Source organism: Gorilla gorilla, chromosome 13 (assembly GCF_029281585.2).
Source record: "Gorilla gorilla gorilla isolate KB3781 chromosome 13, NHGRI_mGorGor1-v2.1_pri, whole genome shotgun sequence".
NCBI classification, from domain to species: domain Eukaryota; kingdom Metazoa; phylum Chordata; class Mammalia; order Primates; family Hominidae; genus Gorilla; species Gorilla gorilla.
The window spans coordinates 124,866,783-124,887,574 of NC_073237.2; the positions used below are offsets into that span (position 1 = coordinate 124,866,783).

The 20,792-nt window shown below is 48.7% G+C and overlaps 1 protein-coding gene across 28 annotated transcripts in view; it reads left to right on the top strand.

Annotated features, from left to right (window-relative positions):
* ODF2 (outer dense fiber of sperm tails 2) overlaps positions 1-17,101 on the top strand; it is a 45,743-nt gene extending 28,642 nt beyond the window's left edge. For 22 of the 28 annotated variants that reach the window (XM_019033835.3, XM_019033822.3, XM_019033813.3 and 19 more), the window contains 11 exons: positions 108-224; positions 870-1,055; positions 1,534-1,643; positions 4,063-4,198; positions 8,621-8,731; positions 8,896-9,000; positions 10,686-10,844; positions 12,218-12,318; positions 14,550-14,712; positions 15,149-15,274; positions 16,211-17,101. In XM_019033835.3, coding sequence (XP_018889380.2) covers positions 108-224; positions 870-1,055; positions 1,534-1,643; positions 4,063-4,198; positions 8,621-8,731; positions 8,896-9,000; positions 10,686-10,844; positions 12,218-12,318; positions 14,550-14,712; positions 15,149-15,274; positions 16,211-16,399 — 1,503 coding nt within the window. In that variant the 3' untranslated portion in view covers positions 16,400-17,101. Of the gene's footprint in view, positions 1-107; positions 225-869; positions 1,056-1,533; positions 1,644-4,062; positions 4,199-8,620; positions 8,732-8,895; positions 9,001-10,685; positions 11,013-12,217; positions 12,319-14,549; positions 14,713-15,148; positions 15,275-16,210 lie in introns of those variants that run through there. The other 6 variants (XM_019033815.4, XM_055351262.2, XM_055351264.2 and 3 more) reach the window with 2 other exon arrangements.
* Positions 17,102-20,792: the final 3,691 nt, after the last annotated feature.

Here is a 20,792-nt window from a genome sequence, read left to right on the forward strand (position 1 = left end):
GAGATTGCGCCACTGCACTCCAGCCTGGGAAACGGAGCGAGACTCCTTATGAAAAAAACAAACAAACAAAAAATTGTGCCTCCATCACTTTTTCCATCTCTCCACAGGCTCAAGCAAAGACAGCCTCTGAGCTTTCTAAATCCATGGAGTCCATGCGTGGGCATTTGCAGGCACAGCTTCGGTCCAAAGAGGCTGAGAACAGTCGCCTGTGCATGCAGATTAAGGTACCTATTGGCCCCACAAGTGGGGAAAGAGGAGGCAAGGGCCTGCCAATTTGATGGTAATGGCCTGGCCCAGATATCACACTCAGGAAGTGTGCCTCCAAAGGTTTCTGAGGCAGCTGATGACAAAATACTCAGGCCTCAGAGACATTCCAGGACAGTGGCAAGAGCAATGGACAGAGACCCAGGAGGTGTTGGGCATCCTTCCCAACAGTGACGGGGTTGCGTGCCATGCCCCCAGGCCTATCACTTAATCCCCTGGGCCCTCAGTTCTCCTCATTACCCAAGGGAAAGGGATGGTCTCTTTGTAGCCCAGGGGTCCTCTGAGGTCATACTCTGCTGAGTGACCAAGGAACTGTCTCTGACCACAAGGCTGGGAGTTCAGGGAAGGATTCCAGAGCAGTTCTGACCTAATATCAAGACCCCATGGGCTGAGAGATCCAGGGAGGTGTTGTGGGGAGCTGGGAGGGGCTGTGTCTCTGGTCCGAGTTACAGGAGCCTCTCACACAGTTAAGCACTTTTTTCTGTCTTCCTCGTTTCCTCTTTGCTCTTGCCTTTTCCTCCCTTTCTCCTTCACCCTCTGCTTTGCCTTCCCACAACCTCCTTGTCTCTCTTCTCCCTCTCTGTCTCACCCCTTCCCCCTTCCAGAATCTGGAGCGCAGCGGGAATCAGCATAAGGCAGAAGTGGAGGCCATCATGGAGCAGCTGAAGGAGTTGAAGCAGAAGGGAGAGCGAGACAAAGAGAGCTTGAAGAAGGCCATCCGAGCCCAGAAGGAGCGAGCCGAGAAGAGCGAGGAGTATGCTGAGCAGCTGCACGTGCAACTCGCCGACAAGGTCGCAGGCCTGCGGTGCCCAGCTCCTCACCTGCCCTGAGGAGGGCTGGGTGATGGCAGAGGGGTGGTCAGCCAGATGGGTAGCGGGGAGGGGTGGGTGGATGAGGGATGGTAGTGGTGGAAAGGATAGATGGCTGGGGAGGAGGGAGAGGGAGTTAAGGGGATCAAATGGGTAAAAGCTGGAGGGATGGGTAGCTGGAGATGATTGGAGGCTTTGTAGGAGAGTTCAGCCACATCAGCTTTGTGGGTGAGAATAATGGTTAAGGAAGGATTTACAAACAGGATGCATTTGATTGCTAGAAATCTGGGAGCACTAGCTGGGCTCCCACTGTCGCTTCCAGTGCCCTCTAGAAAGGTGAATTCCAGAATGAGGTTTAGGTTACCAGGGTGAGAAACCACCTAGGATGAGCCCGCTCCCAGCTCCTGGCAGCCTCACCACTGACACTAGGCTAACAGGCCCTTTTGTCCCGTGTTCCCAGGATCTTTATGTCGCTGAAGCTTTATCCACTCTGGAGTCCTGGAGGAGCCGCTACAACCAAGTTGTAAAAGAAAAGGGAGACCTCGAGCTGGAAATTATTGTCCTGAATGAGTATGTCTTAGAGTAGGAGAGGGAACGTGGCGCTGTTGAGGGACTTGGGTGTGCAGGTGGGAGGGGCCTAGTGGCTCAGGGAAGGCCACGTGGCTGCTGTTTGTACTCTCCGGGTTGGGGGCTGCACTGGGCTGTGATATGGGCAGCCCTGAGCTGGGCTTTCTGGTCGGAGCTGGGGTGCAAGCTCTGGCCCTAGTCCTGGGGTCCTACCCTACTGTCAGGCACTGGCTAGGGGCCGGGTCTCTCTGGTCAGAGGTGTGGGTCTGACTTCATCACCTGGGCCTGATCCTGTCCTCAGTCTACACGGCATTTGAAATGGGCACCGTGGTGTCCTCATTCCTATTGGGGAATGGGGCAGATGGTGACCCAAGTGTCTTCTCTCTGTTGTCTGTCCAGGGACAGCAGCTGTTTGCCAGTGCCTGCCAGTCAGTAGGTCAGTGGTATGGCATGGGAGTAGGGGGCAAAAGTGGCCTCAAGTTGCAAGTGACTGAGCTGACACCTTTCTTGCCACTGGCGAACTGTGAATAGTGACCATTCCGTCATTCTCCTTTTTTCCTTCATTTATTGAAAAAACATATATTGAGCATCTACCATATACCAAGCTGCTGTGTGCTGGCCATCAGAGTTACAGCAGTAAGAAGACAAATGCATTCCCTGCCCTCTACTCTGTAGAGGAGATAAGGCTACAAGAGGCATGGACTCCCTGGACTAAAGATAGGTCATGGGGGAGCTCATTTAATCTCCCAGGTCAGGAAAGTCTCTTACTGTATTCAACTCAACTTAGCAAACATGTTCTGAGAACTCATTATGTGCCAGGCTCTATGCCAGCTGCTGTCCTTAGGGAGTTCTCTGTCTAGTGGGAGGACATAGATACCTAAGACAGAAGCATACATGGTACAGGGGAGGGGTCAGGGACAAGATGTCTTGAAGTCTGAACTGGGTTTTTAAGTGTGAGTAGGAGTTTGCCAGGTAAACTGGAGTTGCCAGCAAACTGATGTGTTTGCTTGGGCCTAGTCAGTGTTCAGTGGTGGACTGTAATTGGTCAATACTGAGAGCACATATTGTGCAAAGGGTTTTTGATGGGTCTGTGGTCAAGATAGAGGAGTAAGCACCTGTGAGCCCCAGGGCTCCTCTTGAGGCCACAGTCTCTGCTCTTTGACTGATGATAGCCTTGCTGAGTGACTGAGGCAGCAGCAGGGAGTGGAAGGGACTGGGGGTGGGGCAGGCAGCTGGCTTCTAAGTTGGTGTCTTTCTCTCTATTTGTGCCTTTTTCCCACACCACACTCATTGCCGTTCCTGCCTGTGTTAGGTGAGTGTTCATATGTGAATGAGCAATCATGGCACCAGCCCCCTGCTGGGGGTACAAAAGCCCAGGGTGCTCAGGGCCCTGCTGGAGAGGAATGCCTGGGTGATAATCCCTGACCACCAGCCTGGGAGTCCAAGAAGGGATTCCAGAAGAGTCTGTCCTAACACCAAGACCTGATAGGCAGAGAGATTCCAGGAGGTGTCATAGGGAGTTGGGAAGGGATCATGTCTCTGGTCCTTGCCTTCAAAGGGTATCTTGGCCTTATAAGAGGATCAAGATGGGTACACATCCCTCTCTCTCTCTCTCTCTCTCTCTTTTTTTTCTTAATGGAGACAAGGTCTTGCTCCTTCACCCAGGCTATAGGGCAGTGGCACCAGCATAGCTCACTGCAACCTTCAACTGCTGGGCTCAAGCAATCCTCCCGCCTTGGCCTCCCAAAGCACTGGGATTACAGGTGTGAGCTGCCACACCCAGCCCGCACTTCTCTTAATAAGTCATTGCTTATTGTTGAATTGTAGATGGTTTCTTGGAGGGGGAGGTATGGGAGACACATCTTAACGGACGTCGTTCAGAGGTGGGACAGGCATGGGAGTACCACAGCAGCAATGCCAAGGCAGGGCAGCAGAGTTGCTTCTCAGTGTGGAGATTGGGGAGCAGGCAGGCAGTATATCGAGTGATGAGAACGCTTGGTCCCACACCACACAAAGACCTGGGTTCTTTAGAACCTGTGTAATTGGCCGGGTGCGGTGGCTCACACCTGTAATCCCAGCATTTTGGAAGGCCGAGGCGGGCAGATCACGAGGTCAGGAGATCGAGACCATCCTGGCTAACACGGTGAAACCCCGTCTCTACTAAAAATACAAGAACTTAGCCGGGCGTGGTGGTGGGTGCCTGTAGTCCCAGCTACTCGGGAGGCTGAGGCAGGAGAATGGCATGAACACGGGAGGCGGAGCTTGCAGTGAGCCAAGATCGCGCCACTGCACTCCAGCCTGGGTGACAGAGCGAGACTCCGTCTAAAAAAAAAAACAAAACAAAAACACACACACACACACACAAACAAACAAACCTGTGTAATTGATTCTCTCTGTCTGCTTTCACTTTGTGATCTTCCAGCCGGGTAACAGATCTTGTAAACCAACAACAAACCTTGGAGGAGAAGATGCGGGAAGACCGGGATAGCCTGGTGGAGAGACTACACCGTCAGACTGCTGAGTATTCCGCATTCAAGCTGGAGAATGAGAGGCTGAAGGTTCGCAGTGAGAGCTGGGGACCAGGCAGCTGGGTGGGGCCCAGCGAGCTGATGAGGGGTCTTGTCTTAAGTGGGCCTGGGGGCATCTTGACTAAGAGGGAGTCAGAAAAGCCTGGATTTGACCAGGCATGGTGGCTTAGGCCTGTAATCCCAACACTTTGGGAGGCCAAGGCAGGTGGATCACTAGAGCCTAGGAGTTCAAGACCAGCCTGGGCAACATGGCAAAATCCTGTCTCTGCAAAACATACAAAAAGTAGCCAGGCGTGGAGGCATGCGCCTGTAGTCCCAGCTACTCGGGAGGCTGAGTTGGGAGAATCGCTTGAGCCTGGGAGGTTGAGGCTGTGGTGAGCCGAGATCGCCCCACTGCACTCCAGCCTGGAAAACAGAGAGAGACTCTGCGTCGAAAAAGAAAAGAAAGCCTGGATTCAAGTCCTTACTCTGCCGCTTCCTGGCTGTAGGACCTGAGTGAAAAACATTCCATGCCTCTTCCTTAGGTAGAGGAAATGAGGTCCTTGTGAGAATGTGGTAACGCATGTGAAATGCTTAACATGGTGCACTCAGCCTGCACATATGAGATAGAACTCATTTGAGGTTAACGTGGGCTCTCCTGGGGGCCTGCTGGGCCCCTTCACAGGCATTAATTCTCACTTAAACTGTCCAACCTGCCAGTAACATGATTATCATCTCCATTTGAAATGAGAATAAGGGGCCAGGCTCACGTCTGTAATCCCAGCACTTTGGGAGGCTGAGGCAGGCGGATCACCTGAGGTCAGGAGTTCAAGACCAGCCTGGCCAACATAGCGAAACCCTGTCTGTACTAAAAATACAAAAAAAATTATCTGGGCATGGTGGTGTGTGCCTGTAATCCCAGCTACTCAGGAGGCTGAGGCAGGAGAATTGCTTGAGCTAGGGACGTGGAGGTTGCAGTGAGCCGAGATTGCGCCACTGCACTCCAGCCTGGGCAACAGAGCGAGACTCCGTCTCAAAAGAAAAGAAAAGAAATGAGAATAAGGAAACTGAGGCCGAGAGAGAAGTCAAGTGTCTTGCCAAGATTTTGCCCTAGGAAGTATTGGAGTTGAGATTTGAACCCGAGTCTTGACTCGAGCCCTAGCTCTTAAACGCACCATACCCACTTCCAGCCTGCCAGGAGTGAGAGGCACCTGAGCAGAGGTTGACATTTCAGAGACAGGCTTTATCTTGCTCTTTTGTTGATCTGGGCAATAACATCTAGCTTTATTTTTTCACTGATTTTGTTTTTTCTTGTTAAGATTGATTTTAAGGAAGAATAACATATGGAAAAGTACACAGATCCTAGAATTTTCATAAAGTGAATATACTTTGTCCATCACTCACTCTGATTGAACCTTGCCTGCACCCTAGTGACCTTTCTTGTTACTAATACCCCTGTAAAGGTAACTGCTAGCCCATCTCCTGTCACCACAAATTAGTTGCCTGCTTTTAACTTTAGAGATTTGAATAGTTTGAATATCCTCAGGCCTGGCTTCTACTCCGCAAGTTTGTTGAGTCAGCCCCATTGTTTGGAGCAGTTTATTCATCCTCAGCACTCTAGGGTATGCCGTTATATGAACACACCACAGTATATTTGTCCATTCTACTGTCAGTGGACATTTGGGTTTCCATAGTGTTGCTGTGAACATCTTTGTATGTCTTTAGGTGTACACATTTGGTGCGTCTTTATTGTTTATATAGCTTGAAGTAGAATTGCCAGGTCATCATGAGGTGTGCATTAAGTCTATATTTGGTAGATGTCACTGAATAGTAAAGTGTGTCACTGAGTAGTAAAGTAGTTACTGGTAGATGTTACTGAATAGTAAAGTAGTTGAACAAATCTCCACACCTGTCAGTGGTGAGTAAAAGGATAACAGTTGCTCCTTGCCTCCTTGGCAACGCTTGGTAGCTTGGTATTGAGTGTCTATTTTATGTTAGCTACTCTGGTGGGAGTGTAGTAGTATTTCATTTGTATAGTGTAATTGTCGGATAAATTAAAAATAACATGCACGTCTTAACAGTTATTTAGGAGGCCAGCCATGGTGGCTCACACCTGTAATCTCAATGTGAGAGGACTGCTTGAGGCCAGGACTTCTAGACCAGCCTGGGCAACCCCAGCAAGACCCTATCTTTACAAAAAAATTTTAAAAGCCAACAACTATTTAGGGGATTAGTTATAGTATGGTGCATCTGTATAGTGTATTACAGTGTGGCCATTCAAAATGATGTTTGTACAAGTATATTTTCCTAGTACAATTTTTTTTTTTTTGAGACAGAGTCTTGCTCTGTTGCCCAGGCTGGAGTGAAGTGGCATGATCTCAGCTCACTGCAACTTCCACCTCCCAGGATCAAGTGATTCTCCTGCCTCAGCCTCCCAAGTAGCTGGGATTACAGGCATCTGCCACCATGCCCAGCTAATTTTTTGTATTTTTAGTAAGAGACAGGGTTTCACCACGTTGGCCAGGCTGGTCTCGAACTTCTGACCTCAGGTGATCAACCTGCCATGGCTTCCTAAAGTGTTGGGTTTACAGGTGTGAGCCACCACGCCTGGCCTTTCCTAGTATAATTATAAAAGTTAAATATGCTCATAGTAAAAATTCAAAACATTACAGAAATGTGATGTAGACATGAAGATCTTTGCTAGCCATGAACATATATTTTTCTAGATTTTCCCCCAGTACTAACATATCAAGCACACACACATCCACTCATCCATCCATTATTCTGTCACTTGCTTTTCTGATTTAACTATATTTACGGACATCTGTTAAGGTTGGTTTTTTGAGCTTTATCTCTCTTTTAAGTGACTACTAGTTACTTTATTCATTTGATACACCATGATTTATATTGTCCCATTTAAGATGAATATTTGGGTTATAGGAAGACATTTATTTATTTATTTATTTATTTATTTATTTATTTATTTTTTAAATTTCCCACCTGCATTATAAGTTGAGAGGACATTCATTGACTTGAGAGAAGTTCACAACATAATTTTTTTTTTAAATATATTTTTGGTAGAGATGGCGTTTTACCATGTTGGCCAGGCTGATCTCAAACTCCAGACCTCCAGACTGGAGTGCAGTGGTGCAATCTCAGCTTGCTGCAACCTCCACCTCCCAGGTTCAAGTGATTCTTCTGCCTCAGCCTCCCAAGTAGCTGGGACTACAGGCACACGCCAGCACGTCCGGCTGATTTTTGTATTTTTAGTAGAGATGAGGTTTCACCATATTGGCCAGGCTGGTCTCGAACTCCTGACCTCGTGGTCCGCCCACCTTGGCCTCCCAAAGTGCTGGGATTACAGGTGTGAGCCACCACATCCGGCCCACAACATATTGTTAATTTTAAAAGTGTGTTACAGCTAGATGTGGTAGCTCACGCCTATAATCCCAGCACTTTGGGAGGCCGAGGTGGGCAGATCACTTGAGGTCTGGAGTTTGAGATCAGCCTGGCCAACATGGTAAAACCCCATCTCTACCAAAAATATAAAAAATTAGCTGGAGGGGGGGTGGTGGTGTGTGCCTATAATCCCAGCTACTCTGGAGGCTGAGGCAGGAGAATAGCTTGAACCTGGGAGGTGGAGGTTGCATTGAGCCAAGGTTGTGCCTTTGCACTCCAGCCTGGGCGACAGAGCGAGACTCCATCTCAAAAAAAAAATAAACAAAAAAAGTATGTTACATACAACCTGGCAGATCCCATGGTGGGGAAAAAGTATGTTACATAGCAGTAAGTATAGTATAGTCTCATTCTTTTTGACAGAAACGAAAAAGTTATGCAGCTATAGATATATAGCCATATCCCAAGTCATTAAGCATTAGGATTAATGTGTCTTGGTTTTATCCCCATTTTCTTTTTTTTTTTTTTTTTTTTTTGAGACGGAGCCTTGCTCTGTCGCCCAGGCTGGAGTGCAGTGGCACGATCTCGGCTTACTGCAAGCTCTGCTTTCGGGTTCATGCCATCCTCCTGCCTCAGCCTCCCGAGTAGCTGGGACTACAGGCGCCCGCCACCACGCCCGGCTAATTTTTTGTACCTTTAGTAGAGACAGGGTTTCACTGTGTTAGCCAGGATGGTCTTGATCTCCTAACCTTGTGATCCGCCCACCTCGGCCTCCCAAAGTGCTGGGATTATAGGCGTGAGCCACCGCGCCCGGCCTGGTTTTATCCCCATTTTCTTTAATGATTATATATTGCTTTTGGATTAAGAAAAAACAGAAGTCATTTATTTGCATCTCTATTCACTTGAGGTGGTAACATTAGGAGTCTTACCTGCTTCTCGGTGCTTCTCTCAGGAAAAGTGCTTTGTGGGTTAGAGTAGGGGGCCTTTCCTTTTCTGGTTCTTTGGATAGAGTTGAGGGTAGGAGGTCCACCTGAAGCAGAACCTTCCTGTGGGTTACTCATGAGCCATCCCTTCCAGGCCAGCTTTGCTCCAATGGAGGACAAACTCAACCAGGCACACCTCGAGGTCCAGCAGCTGAAGGCCTCAGTGAAGAACTATGAGGGGATGATTGACAACTATAAGAGTCAGGTAGGCCTCACTGGGGCCCTGGCCCTTCTGAGCAGTGCCCACCCTGCCCTCATCAGACTGGGGGCTCCCTACCAGGCCACTCCCAGGAAGGGTTGGGTATGGAAGATGGTTTTCACCAAAACATGGCTCTACCTAAGATGAACCACAGTGTTGTTGGTCCCTAGGTGATGAAGACCAGATTGGAGGCTGATGAAGTAGCTGCCCAGCTAGAACGCTGTGATAAAGAGAACAAGATCCTTAAAGATGAGATGAACAAAGAGATTGAGGCGGTACTGCTTTCCTTCCTTGCTTTCTTCTCCTACCCAATTCCATATCTAACTCAATGACTGTGAGTCTGTTCCTCTTGTTTGCCTTTGACCCTACCTGATTTGGGCAACAAAGGTGAGCTCATTTTCTCATTGGTGGGCTCATCCACTCTACCCTGTGCCTCTCTCTCCTTTGTCTCTTTCTTGTCTCCTCTCTTCTCTCTCTCATGCTGCTGCTTTGTCTTTTTTTTTTTTTTTCTCTTGGTTTTCTTCTACGTCCTTTTCAATTTTCTTAAAATAACAACAACAAAAAAACTCTCCTGGCTGGGCACGGTCTCTCACACCTGTAATCCTAGCACTTTGGGAGACTGAGGCAGGCAGGTCAACTGAGGTTGGGAGTTCGAGACCAGCCTGACCAACATGGTGAAACCCCCATCCCTACTAAAAATACAAAATTAGCCGGGCCTGGTGGCGCATGCCTGTAATCCCAGCTACTCAGAAGGCTGAGGCAGGAGAATCGCTTGAACCCAGGAGGTGGAGGTAGCAGTGAGCCATCATTGTGCCACTACGCTCTAGCCTGGGCAACAAGAGTAAAACTCTGTCTCAAAACAAACAAACAAACAAAAAACCTCATTCTTGGAGCATCCAAGTAGACAGAAATCTACAATTATGCCAGGTCTTTGGCATGCCTATTTCATTCTATATGGTGTCCTTATTTTGTACCAGCCAGAAAATATGTCTCCCATCCTCTTCCCAAAGAGCCTTATTCTTCTACAGATGGTTTGGCTGATTAGAGCAGGGGGATTATGTTAATGGTTACCTTGGAGATGGGCTGAGTCCAGGCTTAGCCACTAATTTGTTTCATAACCTTGGGCAAGTCAAGCGCCTCTCTGGTCCTCAGTCTCCGTGTTAAGTACAAGGATGGATTTAGACCAGATATTTCTCCCTTTCCCTCTGACCTGTAGCATTGTGACTGCTTTCCTAGGGGCTTTAGAGTTAGACTTTTTAAATTTATTTATTTTTTTTTTGAGACAGAGTCTTGCTGTGTCACCCAGGCTGGAGTGCAGTGGCGTGATCTCAGCTCACTGCAACCTCCACCTCCCAGGTTCAAGCGATTCTCCTGCCTCAGCGTCCCAAGTAGCTGGGACTACAGGCGTGTGCCACCATTCCCAGCTAATTTTTGTATTTTTAGTAGAGACGGGGTTTCATCTTGTTGGCCAGGGTGGTGTCGAACTCCTGACCTCAAATAATCTGCGTCCCTTGGCTTTCCAGAGTGCTAAGATTACAGGTGTGAGCCACTGCACCTGGCTTGGAGTTAGACTAGACTTTAATCCTGTGTTTACCAGTTTTTAGCTGAATGACCTTGGGCAAATGACTTAGCTCTCTTGATGCTTACTATACTTATATGGGGACAGCATCACCTGTTTTACAGATTGTCTGAATTAAATGAGCAAGTGTGCAGAGAGCCCCTGGTACAATGCCTGGGTCTTGGTGTTTACTGTGTGGTTGCCATTGTTACGGGATAACTAAATGAATGGCAAGCCACCTGCTCAATGGCCAGCGGGGAGTGTAGGCCACACTTCTGCTGTGGATTTTGCAGGATCCTCCACTGGGGACTGTGTCAGCCCTGCCCTAACTCTAAAGGACTCTGCCTGGCTCCACTAGGAGCCAGGCCTTTCCTAACTGTGGGTCTTTCCTTCCTGCTTCAGGCACGAAGGCAGTTCCAGTCTCAGCTGGCTGACCTGCAGCAGCTCCCTGACATCCTGAAGATCACGGAGGCGAAGCTGGCTGAGTGCCAAGACCAACTGCAGGGCTATGAGCGGAAGAACATCGACCTCACAGCCATCATATCAGACCTGCGCAACCGGGTAAGGGACTGGCAGAAAGGGTCCCATGAACTGACCCGAGCAGGGGCCCGCATACCAAGATGAGCTGCACGCCCCCCAAGGGAGGACTACTTCCTTTTTCTTGGCTGCCGCTTTTTAAAAGGAGTGAGCTATCATCAGTGCTGTGAAATAAAAGTCTGGTGTGCCAAATGCCATGTGTTTGCACAAAGTGATTGTAGTTATAGGAGCCGTCACTTGCGTGGAGTCACTGGGCCCTCCTGCTGTTGCCCCCACCCAAGACTGCTGCCTCTGCCTGTGTGCTCCGCAGCTGTCCTCAGCTCCACACCCACAGCTGGGAGATGCCAGCAGACACCGAGCCGTAGGATTTCTTTTTTTCTCTTGCTTTAGCTGCTTCTCCTGACTCTTTAACAGATTCACTGCCTGAGATTCTGTCCTGAAAGAAGCAAGCAGTCCCTTTCTCCCAGAAGCAGTCTGTCTCTGGGTTACTGGAACCATGCCTACGGCCTACAGTGTCCAAGAAATTATATACCACTCATTTGCAGCGTGACCTTGGGCAAGGCCCCTTCCCCACTCTTGACGTGTGTACTTGTGATAATTAGAAAAGGGGCTACCATTTTTGGAGCACCTCTTCTGTGTTCCTGCATTCTCTCATTAGATTCCATCAGGAACTTTGTGAGGTGCATGTATTATTTTCCCCATTTTACAGAAAGCAGCCCAAGGCATAGAGAGGAGAAGTAATTCCCTACCATCACAGAGCTAGTACTTAGTAAGCAGGGATTGGAACCCACCCAGCTCTGTCTGGTTCCCAAGCCCACATTCTCAGTACTGTAACCTTACATTGTCTGCCTTCTCCGTTGAACCTGAGCATTCTCAGGGACTTTGAGCCTTGATAGCTGAGGCTTCTGCATAAAACAGCCCTCTGGGTAAATTCTCAAACTTGCCAACTCGAAAGGATTGACAGATTTCCTGTTGTCTTGCCTGCACTTGTCCCCAGTTAAGAGGAGGTTGAGATCAATAGTACCAGCAACATAACAGGTAAAGTTCTGTGGTTGGTTTGTATGGGCCAGTTAGCCCTGCCAGCTGTTTCTGCCTTCTCATGTCTGTCCTGGATCCTAGCTGGGCCTCTCTGAGTGGCCTCCCCTGATCGAGAAAGCATCTTTGTCATTCTTTAGCATCAAACCTGGTTTCTCCCAGTGTGGGGAGAGCCTTTTGTCTTTGGAGTTGGGCCTAACCTGTCCCTGCTGTCCTTTCTCCTCTAGGTTGTGCGTTGAGACTTGGACACCTGCTGAGGGCACTGTGCCCCTTTCCTGGGTGTGGACAACAGGTCATAGGGAAAGGGGAGGGCTCTAGCGGGAAATTCCTTTGTAAACCAGTCTGTGTTCCTGTCATTTTAGATCGAACACCAGGGGGACAAGCTGGAGATGGCGAGAGAGAAACATCAGGCTTCCCAGAAGGAAAATAAACAGCTGAGTCTGAAGGTGGATGAACTGGAGAGGTTAGAGGCACTTGGTCCCATCTCTGTCCTCTTCCTAGGACCTGAGACTTTCAGCCACTTAGCTGTTTTTTGCTTAGTGTGCGGAAGTGTTTGAGGGACTCGAGGCCCTGGAAGGTACTAGGCAGACCTCAGAGGAAAAGCTGCTTCCATTTCAGTGGTAAGCACTGTGGGAGAGAGCAAGGGGGCCTCTCAGCCTGGGAAGACACTCCATGACAGCATGATCAGGATCTGCCCACCTGTAGGCACCACCTGTCCCAAAAGGCATGCCTGGTCCAGGCCTGCCAGGAGGGCCCAGTTTGAATGGAGCAGCCAGTATACTGTGGTGGGGGCACTTCCCCACTCTTTTCTGCCCTTTCTTGCCAGTCACCCTTCCCAAGACCTTTCTGATCTGACCCTTCTCTGTTATTTACGGATTGTTGGAGGCAGTCAGAGGTGAAAGGTACAGCTTTGGGAATCAGAAGCCCTGGCCTTGGGGCCCAGCTCTGCCACTTACCAGCATTGTGATCTTGAGCAAATCATTTAATTCCTTTAAAGCTCAATTTCCTCCTTTTGAGGAAAGGGTCAAGGTAGAGTTTATCTATCTATCTATCTATCATCTATCTATCTATCATGTCACTCTGTCACCCAGGCTGGAGTGCAGTGGTGCAATCTCAGCTCACTGCAACCTTGACCTCCTGGGCTCAAGCAGTTCTCCTGCCACAACCTCCCAAGTAGCTGGGACTACAGGCGTGTGCCACCACGCCTGGCTAATTTTTGTATTTTTTGTAGAGATGGGATTTCGCCGTGTTGCCCAGGCTGGTCCTGAACTCCTGGGTTCAAGTGATCCACCCACCTAGGCCTCCTAGAGTGCTGGGAGTACAGGCGGGAGCCACCACACCTGGCTGATAATAATCTTTTCATGGTGGTGGTGTGAGTCTTCAATGATATAATCCTGGTAAAGGTCCTAGCATGTTACCTGGCATAGAGAAGCACTCAATATAGCTTAGAACATGTTATTAGTTAGCTGGTATTATTCCAGTTTTAAATATGAGGAAACTGAGCTTGGGGAGGAGTTAAGTGACTTTCCCAGCATCACACTGTTGGTACCTGGCAAAGCATGACTTAGACCTGTGACTGTCTTCCTTGAGAGCTTCTGTGAGCATCTCTAAGAGGTAGGCAAGAGGCCGGGCGTGGTGTCTCACGCCTGTAATCCCAGCACTTTGGGAGGCCGAGGCGGGCGGATCACGAGGTCAGGAGATCGAGGCCATCCTGGCTAACATGGTGAAATCTCGTCTCTACTAAAAAAAAAAATATATATATATATATAAAATTAGCCGGGCACAGTGGCGGGCACCTGTAGTCCCAGCTACTCGGAAGGCTGAGGCAGGAGAATGGCGTGAACCCAGGAGGCGGAGCTTGCATTGAGCCGAGATAGCGCCACTGCACTCCAGCCTGGGCGAAAGAGCAAGACTCCATCTCAAAAAAAAAGAGGTGGGCAAGAGTCCTCCAGCCCTGGTCCCAGCCTTAGTTTCAGAGGTGAAGGTGCCTGACATCCTAGGAGGCCCTAAGTGCCTCAGGTGGCCAGTGCACTTGCAAGGAGGCTACAACCAAGTGGGCTCCTTCCAGGCTCCACCTCTGCTCTGCCCTGCCAGTCTTGGAAATGGCAGCTAGATCCCGCAGGCCCTGCAGAGCTCCTTAAATTGGAAGGCATCCTGGAAGTGCACTGAGGACAGTGTGTGTATATCGGGATGGCCATATTTGCCCTATGGCTGGTCACACAAGATGTTGAGTGGTGTAGCTGAAGTCCCTTTGCTGTGGGAGGCAGCAGTGAACAGCAGAAGTTGCGGGCTTAGGTTTTGGTTACAGACTTGCCAGCTGTGCTGACTTCAGGCCAATGAATTCCCCTCTCTGAGGCTCAGTTTCTTCATTTCTAAAGTGGGGATAATAATGGTACCATTTTTCTGAGCTGCAAGTTGCTGTGTTCCATGTGATGCTATCCACACTTAACAAAGCCCACAGTCAGTCTCTGCTTGCGTTCCCACCCTTCACTCTGTTCTCTAACCAGTTGCTCCAGCTGCACAGTTCTTTGGTCGCCTTGCTGATGTGCAGATTTCTTTGGCTTATTCCTGTGGCTCCTTGGAGATTCTTGGCATGATGAGATCCCCAGTCCAGGAGAGGCTGGCAGCCCCCTGGCGGGGTGGAACATGACAGGTTGGGGTATGCCCAGGATCTGATTGAGTGCTTTCACCTAGGAAACTGGAGGCGACCAGTGCCCAGAATATCGAGTTCCTACAGGTGATTGCCAAGAGGGAGGAGGCAATCCACCAGTCCCAGCTGCGGCTGGAGGAGAAAACACGGGAATGTGGGACCCTGGCAAGGCAGCTGGAGAGCGCCATTGAAGATGCGAGGAGGCAGGTCAGTCCCGATTTCATGAGTGACTAGCTCTGTGACCTTGGGCAAATCACCTAACCTCTCAGCTTATTTCTCCATCTGAAAAATGGGCACACAGTAGTACCCGCTTCATGAATTAGTTGTAACGATCACATTTTCATTGTAGAGGGCTCAGCACTTGATATCTGATGATTGCTCATTTACTCACTACCCTCTTGAGCCTCACATAGGCTTACCACATCTTAGGTGGTGACTCCTGGAACACTGGGAAAGGGCAGGCAAAGCTGGGTGGCAGGCATAGTCCCCATAGTTAGTTCCTGCCCCAATGTTCTAGAGAACACAGTCCACAATGATGTGCAAGTGCTGTCTGCAAGACCAGATAGTGGGCCCAGCCTTCTCTTTGCCAAGTGTTCCCCATGTCCGGTAAACCAGTCTCATGTCTGGGCCTTTGAATGTGCAGGTGGAACAAACCAAGGAGCACGCACTCTCCAAGGAGCGAGCAGCCCAGAACAAAATTCTGGACCTTGAGACCCAGCTGAGCAGAACCAAAACGGAACTGAGCCAGCTGCGGCGGAGCCGTGATGATGTGAGTCAGGCTGGTGGGCCAGGCTAGGAGAGTGGGCAGCAGACCTAGCTTCTGTGGGGCCTGTGGGCCAAGGTGTTTTGTTGTTACTGTTTTTGTGAATATGACATGGTTTTATTTTTCTCCAATCACTTTCCTATCCCTTAAGGATATCCTGGGTAGATATTTATTTATTTATTTAGAGACAGAGTCTCCCTGTGTCACCCAGGCTGGAATGCAGTGGTACGATCTCAGCTCACTGCAACCTCTGCCTCCTGGTTTCACATGATCCCCACCCCACCCTCAGCCTCCCAAGTAGCTGGGATTACAAGTATGTGCCACCATCCCTGGCTACTTTTTTGTGTGTATTTTTAGTAGAGATGGGGTTTCGCCATGTTGGCCAGGCTGGTCTTCAACTCGTGATCTCAAATGATCTGCCCATCATGGCCTCCCAAAGTGCTGGGATTACAGGCGTGAGCCATTGCACCCAGACTCATGTTTTGTTTTGTTTTGTTTTGTTTTAGACAGAGTTTCACTCTGTCACCCAGGCTACAGTGCAGTGGTGCTGTCATAGCTCACTGCAGCTTCAAACTCCTGGGGTCAAGTAGTCCTCCCACCCCAGCCTCCTGAGCAGCTAGGACTACAGGCGCACACCATCACACCCAGCTAATTTTTGTATTTTTTGTAGAGATAGAGTCTCACTATGTTGCCCATGCTGGTCTTGAACTCCTAGGCTCAAGTGATCATTCCGTCCTGGCCTCCTGAAGTGTTGGGATTATAGGCATGAGCCACTGTGCCTGGCCTTAGAATATTTTCAGAAAGAAACCCCATACCCATTAGAAGTCACTCCACACTCGCCTCCCCAAACCTCCTGGCAACTCCTAAGAAAGTCCCTATGTCTCTATGGATTTCTATTTTGGACACAGCACAGCGGGCCCATGCTCTGTTTCTCCTCGTTAGGCAGACCGCCGCTACCAGAGCCGGGTGCAAGACCTGAAAGATCGCCTGGAGCAGTCCGAGAGCACCAACCGCAGCATGCAGAACTACGTCCAGTTCCTCAAATCATCATACGCCAACGTGTTTGGGGATGGTCCCTATTCCACCTTCCTGACCAGCTCTCCCATCCGCTCCCGATCTCCTCCTGCCTGAGGCCACCTATCAGGGCCTGGAGCCCTGATGGAAGCCATAGGAACTCCAGAGTTGCCAAGCCATAGCTGAGAAGCCTGGTGGTTTTCCTCTCCCAGTGATAAAATGGGTTCAGGGTCTTGTCCTTAGCTACTAGCTCTAGAAAAGTCCCAAAAGCAGCAGAAGGTGAAGCAGGAAGCACTTGGTTTTCTCCTTCCTGATATAGTCACCTGTTGGAAGTGTTAAAATTTCCTCGACAGGCCTTAAATTTACTACTACATTAGGGTACCACATTTTAACTTACCATGACTTTGCTCCTTCCTTTCCTGAGAAAATATTTCCACTGGATTTTTTCCACCAGTCCCCTTACAGCCTCATTGTTTTAGGAATCTCTCTCAGGTTTTTTCTGACCTAAACCAGCAGGAAGTCGTCCTGGGCTGTAAGCACCATCACTTGCTTTTTTTTAATCTGATTTCACAAGTGTGGTGTTTTCCCAAGGCTCCCTTCCCAAGCTCAGTGCAAACCTCTCACTCCCAAGTTTCTTTGAGGCCACTTGCCCCCAAGCACTTCACAATAGACCCTCGAGGGCTTGTGTCCATTTGGCCTTTTACAAGTGTAATGCCAATTTCATTGATTTTTGTTTCTTTTTGCCTGATTTGTGTCTCCAGAATGCATTTATTCTTGAAATATTTGTGTGATTTTACAAAAAGCTTTTGTAATCAGTTATTTAAGGCTCCATTTGATGATTTCCTTTACCCAACCACTCCTCATCCCTCCTCTAAAAAATGATTAAGTAAAATGCTGCAGGAGAGCCAGTAGACATTTTTAAAGTACTTGGTGCCTGAAACATCAGGCTTCTCATTTCATTTTAGCTCAGGTTGGTGCTTTCACATTGTAATCAGTGAACTGTCAGGAGGGAACAAACTGTAAGAAGGATTGCTTGGTGTTTTAGGGTAGATCACTTTAGCTGTTAGGAAGAGGATGGGGTAGTGTACAGTATATATTTTTAAAATGTGAATTGGTTTCTGAATAAGAATCTGGGCCATTTTTGTTCACCATTTTTGTTCGTACTGTGCTAACCTCTGCCCTTCTGATTCTAGCTAGTATTGGCCTGGGTGGTCCAGTCTTCTCACCTCTCAGCCACTCTAACTCAACTCTAGAGAATTTCTTCTCTGTTCTTTTTTCTTCTGGAGACAGGTCTCTGTCACCCACACTGAGTGCAATGGCGGGAACATGGCTCACTGCAGCCTTGACTTCCCTAGCTCGAGCAATCTTCCCACCTCAGCCTCCACAGTAGCTGAGAGCACAAGTGTATGCCACCATGCCCATCTAATTTTATTATTTTTTGTAGAGACAGATCTCACCACATTGCCCAGGTTGGTCTTGAATTCCTGGGCCCAAGTGAACCTCTCATTTTGGCACCCCAGAGTGCTGGGATTACAGGGGTGAGCCACCACACCCAGCCTTTTCTGTGTTCTTGAATCCACCTAGGCATCTGGATTTCAAAGACCAGAAATCTCTTTTCTCTACCAAATTTTGAGGATATTTATAGTTTCCAGCTTTCAGTTTTTCCAACGAAGGTAATTCCAGCTACCATTGCCAAAAAAACTAAGCCCATTTTCATACTCTTAACGTAAATAGACATGAACTTATAATAGGTGAAAGACCTTCCCAAGAAAGGACAATTGACAAACTTCCACCAGCATGTATATATATCTGTATAACTCATTATTATTTTTGCCAAACTAGAGAAAACCTCAGTGCAGGGCACTGCTATGTAACTCTGGTGTGAGCAACACCTCTCTTGGAGTCCCTTGCTGGGACTCTGGGGACTCTTCCAACAATTTTTCTTTTTAAAATATTTTTATTACAAGAAGTCCAGGGAATTTTTAAAAACTCGGAAAATGAAAAATGTTCACATTGCTCATACTCCAGAGAGAATTCTTCCTACCTCAAACTGAGATCTCACGAGGTGGTGGACAATGGAGGGGTCAGAAAGTCTGGGGTCCCAGTTAGAGCCGTCTCTGGACAATTGTGACTCATTCTATTTTTATTGAGATATAATTCACATAAAATTCACTCTTTTTATTTTTTTGAAACAGGGTCTCCCTCTGTCATCCAAGCTGGTGAGCAGTGGCACAATGATGGCTCACTACAGCCTCAACCTCCTGGGTTTAAGGGATCTCCTGCCTCAGCCTTCTGAGTAGCTGGGAGCACAGGTGCATGCCACCATGCCTGGCTAATTTTTGGGTTTTTTTTTTTTTGGTAGAGGCAGGTCTCATCATGTTGTCCAGGTTGGTCTCAAACTCCTGGGCTCAAGCAATCCTCCTACCTTGGCCTCCCAAACTGCTGGGATTACAAGCATGAGCCACCATACCTGGCCTAGAATTCACCCTTTTAAAGTGTAAATATAGGCCAGGCGTGGTCACTCACACCTGTAATCCCAGCACTTTGGGAGGCCGAGGCGGGTGGATGACCTGAGGTCAGGAGTTCAAGACCAGCCTGGCCAACATGGTGAAACCCTGTCTCTACTAAAAATACAAAAATTAGCCGGGAGTGGTGGTGGACGCCTGTAGTCCCAGCTACTTGGTAGGCTGAGGCAGGAGAATCACTTGAACCCAGGAGGTGGAGGTTGCAGTGATCCAAGATCACGCCACTGCACTCCTGCCTGGGCAACACGGCGAGATTCTGTCTCGAAAAGATAAAGTGTATATATAATTCAATGGTTTGTAGTATATTCACCAAGTTGTGTAGCCATCACCATTCTCTAATTCTAGACCTAGTTTTTTCTTTTTTCGAAATGGAGTCTCTCTCTGTCACCCAGGCTACAGTGCAATGGCACCATCTCGGCTCACTGCAGCCTCTGCCTCCAGAGTTCAAGGGATCCTCCTGCATCAGCCTGTGGGGATGCATGGCACTTTGCCTGGCTAATTTTTGTATTTTTTGTAGAGACAGGGTTTTGCCATGTTGCCCAGGCTTGTCTGAAACTCATGACCTCAGGTGATCCGCCCACCTTGGCCTTCCAAAGTGCTGGGATTACAGGTGTGAGCCACGGCGCCCAGCCAACCAATTTCATCACTCCCAAAAATGAAACGCCATACCCATTAGCAGTCACTCCCCATTCCCCTCCCCCAGCCCCTGGCAACTAGTCATAAAGTTTCTCTGGCTCTATAGATTTGTCTCTTCTGGATATTTCACATAAGTGGAATTGTCCAACATGTGGCCATTCATGACTGGCTTCTCTCAGCATAATGCTTTCAAGATTGATGTTGCAGCGTATCATCAGCACTTTATTTTTATGGCCCCATAACATTCCATTATATAGATGTGGTGTTTCCTCCTGCCAAACAGGGCTGGTTGGGATTCCAAAGAAGCACTATGGCCGGGCGCAGTGGCTCATGCCTGTAATCCCAGCGCTTTGGGAGGTCGAGGTGGGTGGATCAACTGAGGTCAGGAGTTCGAGACCAGCCTGACCAACATGGTGAAACCCCGCCTCTGCTAAAAATACAAAATAGCTGGGCGTGGTGGCAGGCGTGTGTAGTCCCAGCTACACGGGGAGCTGAGGCAGGAGAATCTCTTGAACCCAGGAGGCAGAGGTTGCAGTGAGCCGAGATCGAGCCACTGTACTCCAGCCTGGGGGACAGAGCAAGACTCTGTCTCAAAAAAGCAGCATTAAACCCAAAACATTTATTAGGGAAGCTTACAAAGTGGGCTGCAGCAATTCTCGCGACAGACAGAAGCGGTGTTTCACCTAGGTACATCCCCAGCGAGGGGTCAGGGTATGGAGTTTATATGAGGGTTTATGGAATTTGGCTAAAGGCAGGGGTCAGTTTCAGCGTTTTGGGCAATAACCTAGATATCCTTGGTGCCTAGGGATATGCAAGGCCCGTGTTTGGTTGCAAGTCTGCAGGAAAAAACTTGCAGCTGGCTGGGTCACAGGGCGGTCAAGGCACTCTTGATACTTGGTCAGTGCACAGAAAGCGGGGGAACTCGGGAACCGCGCACATAGTACTATATTTTATTTATCCATTCACCAATGGATGGACGTTTGGGTTGCTTTCACTTTTTGGCTATTATGAATAACACTGCTGTGAACATTCATGGGCAAGTTTTTATATATACATAGGTTTCATTTCTTTGGCGTATTTTATATATATATATATTTACCTAGGAGAATTGCTGGGTCAAATGGTAATTGTTTAACCTTTTGAGGAACTGCCAGACTGTCTTCCACAGCAGGTGCTTCATTTTACAGTCCCATGAGCAGTGTATGAGGGTTCCAGTTTCTGCACAGTCTCAAGGCACAGACAAATTTTCAGCAGCCCCGGGGATTGGGAGCGGTGGTTACCTCTGCTGAACGTGCCCCGACAGCCAAGCCCTGCGCGCAGGCGCACTGGTGGGACGGCGGGAGCGCGGG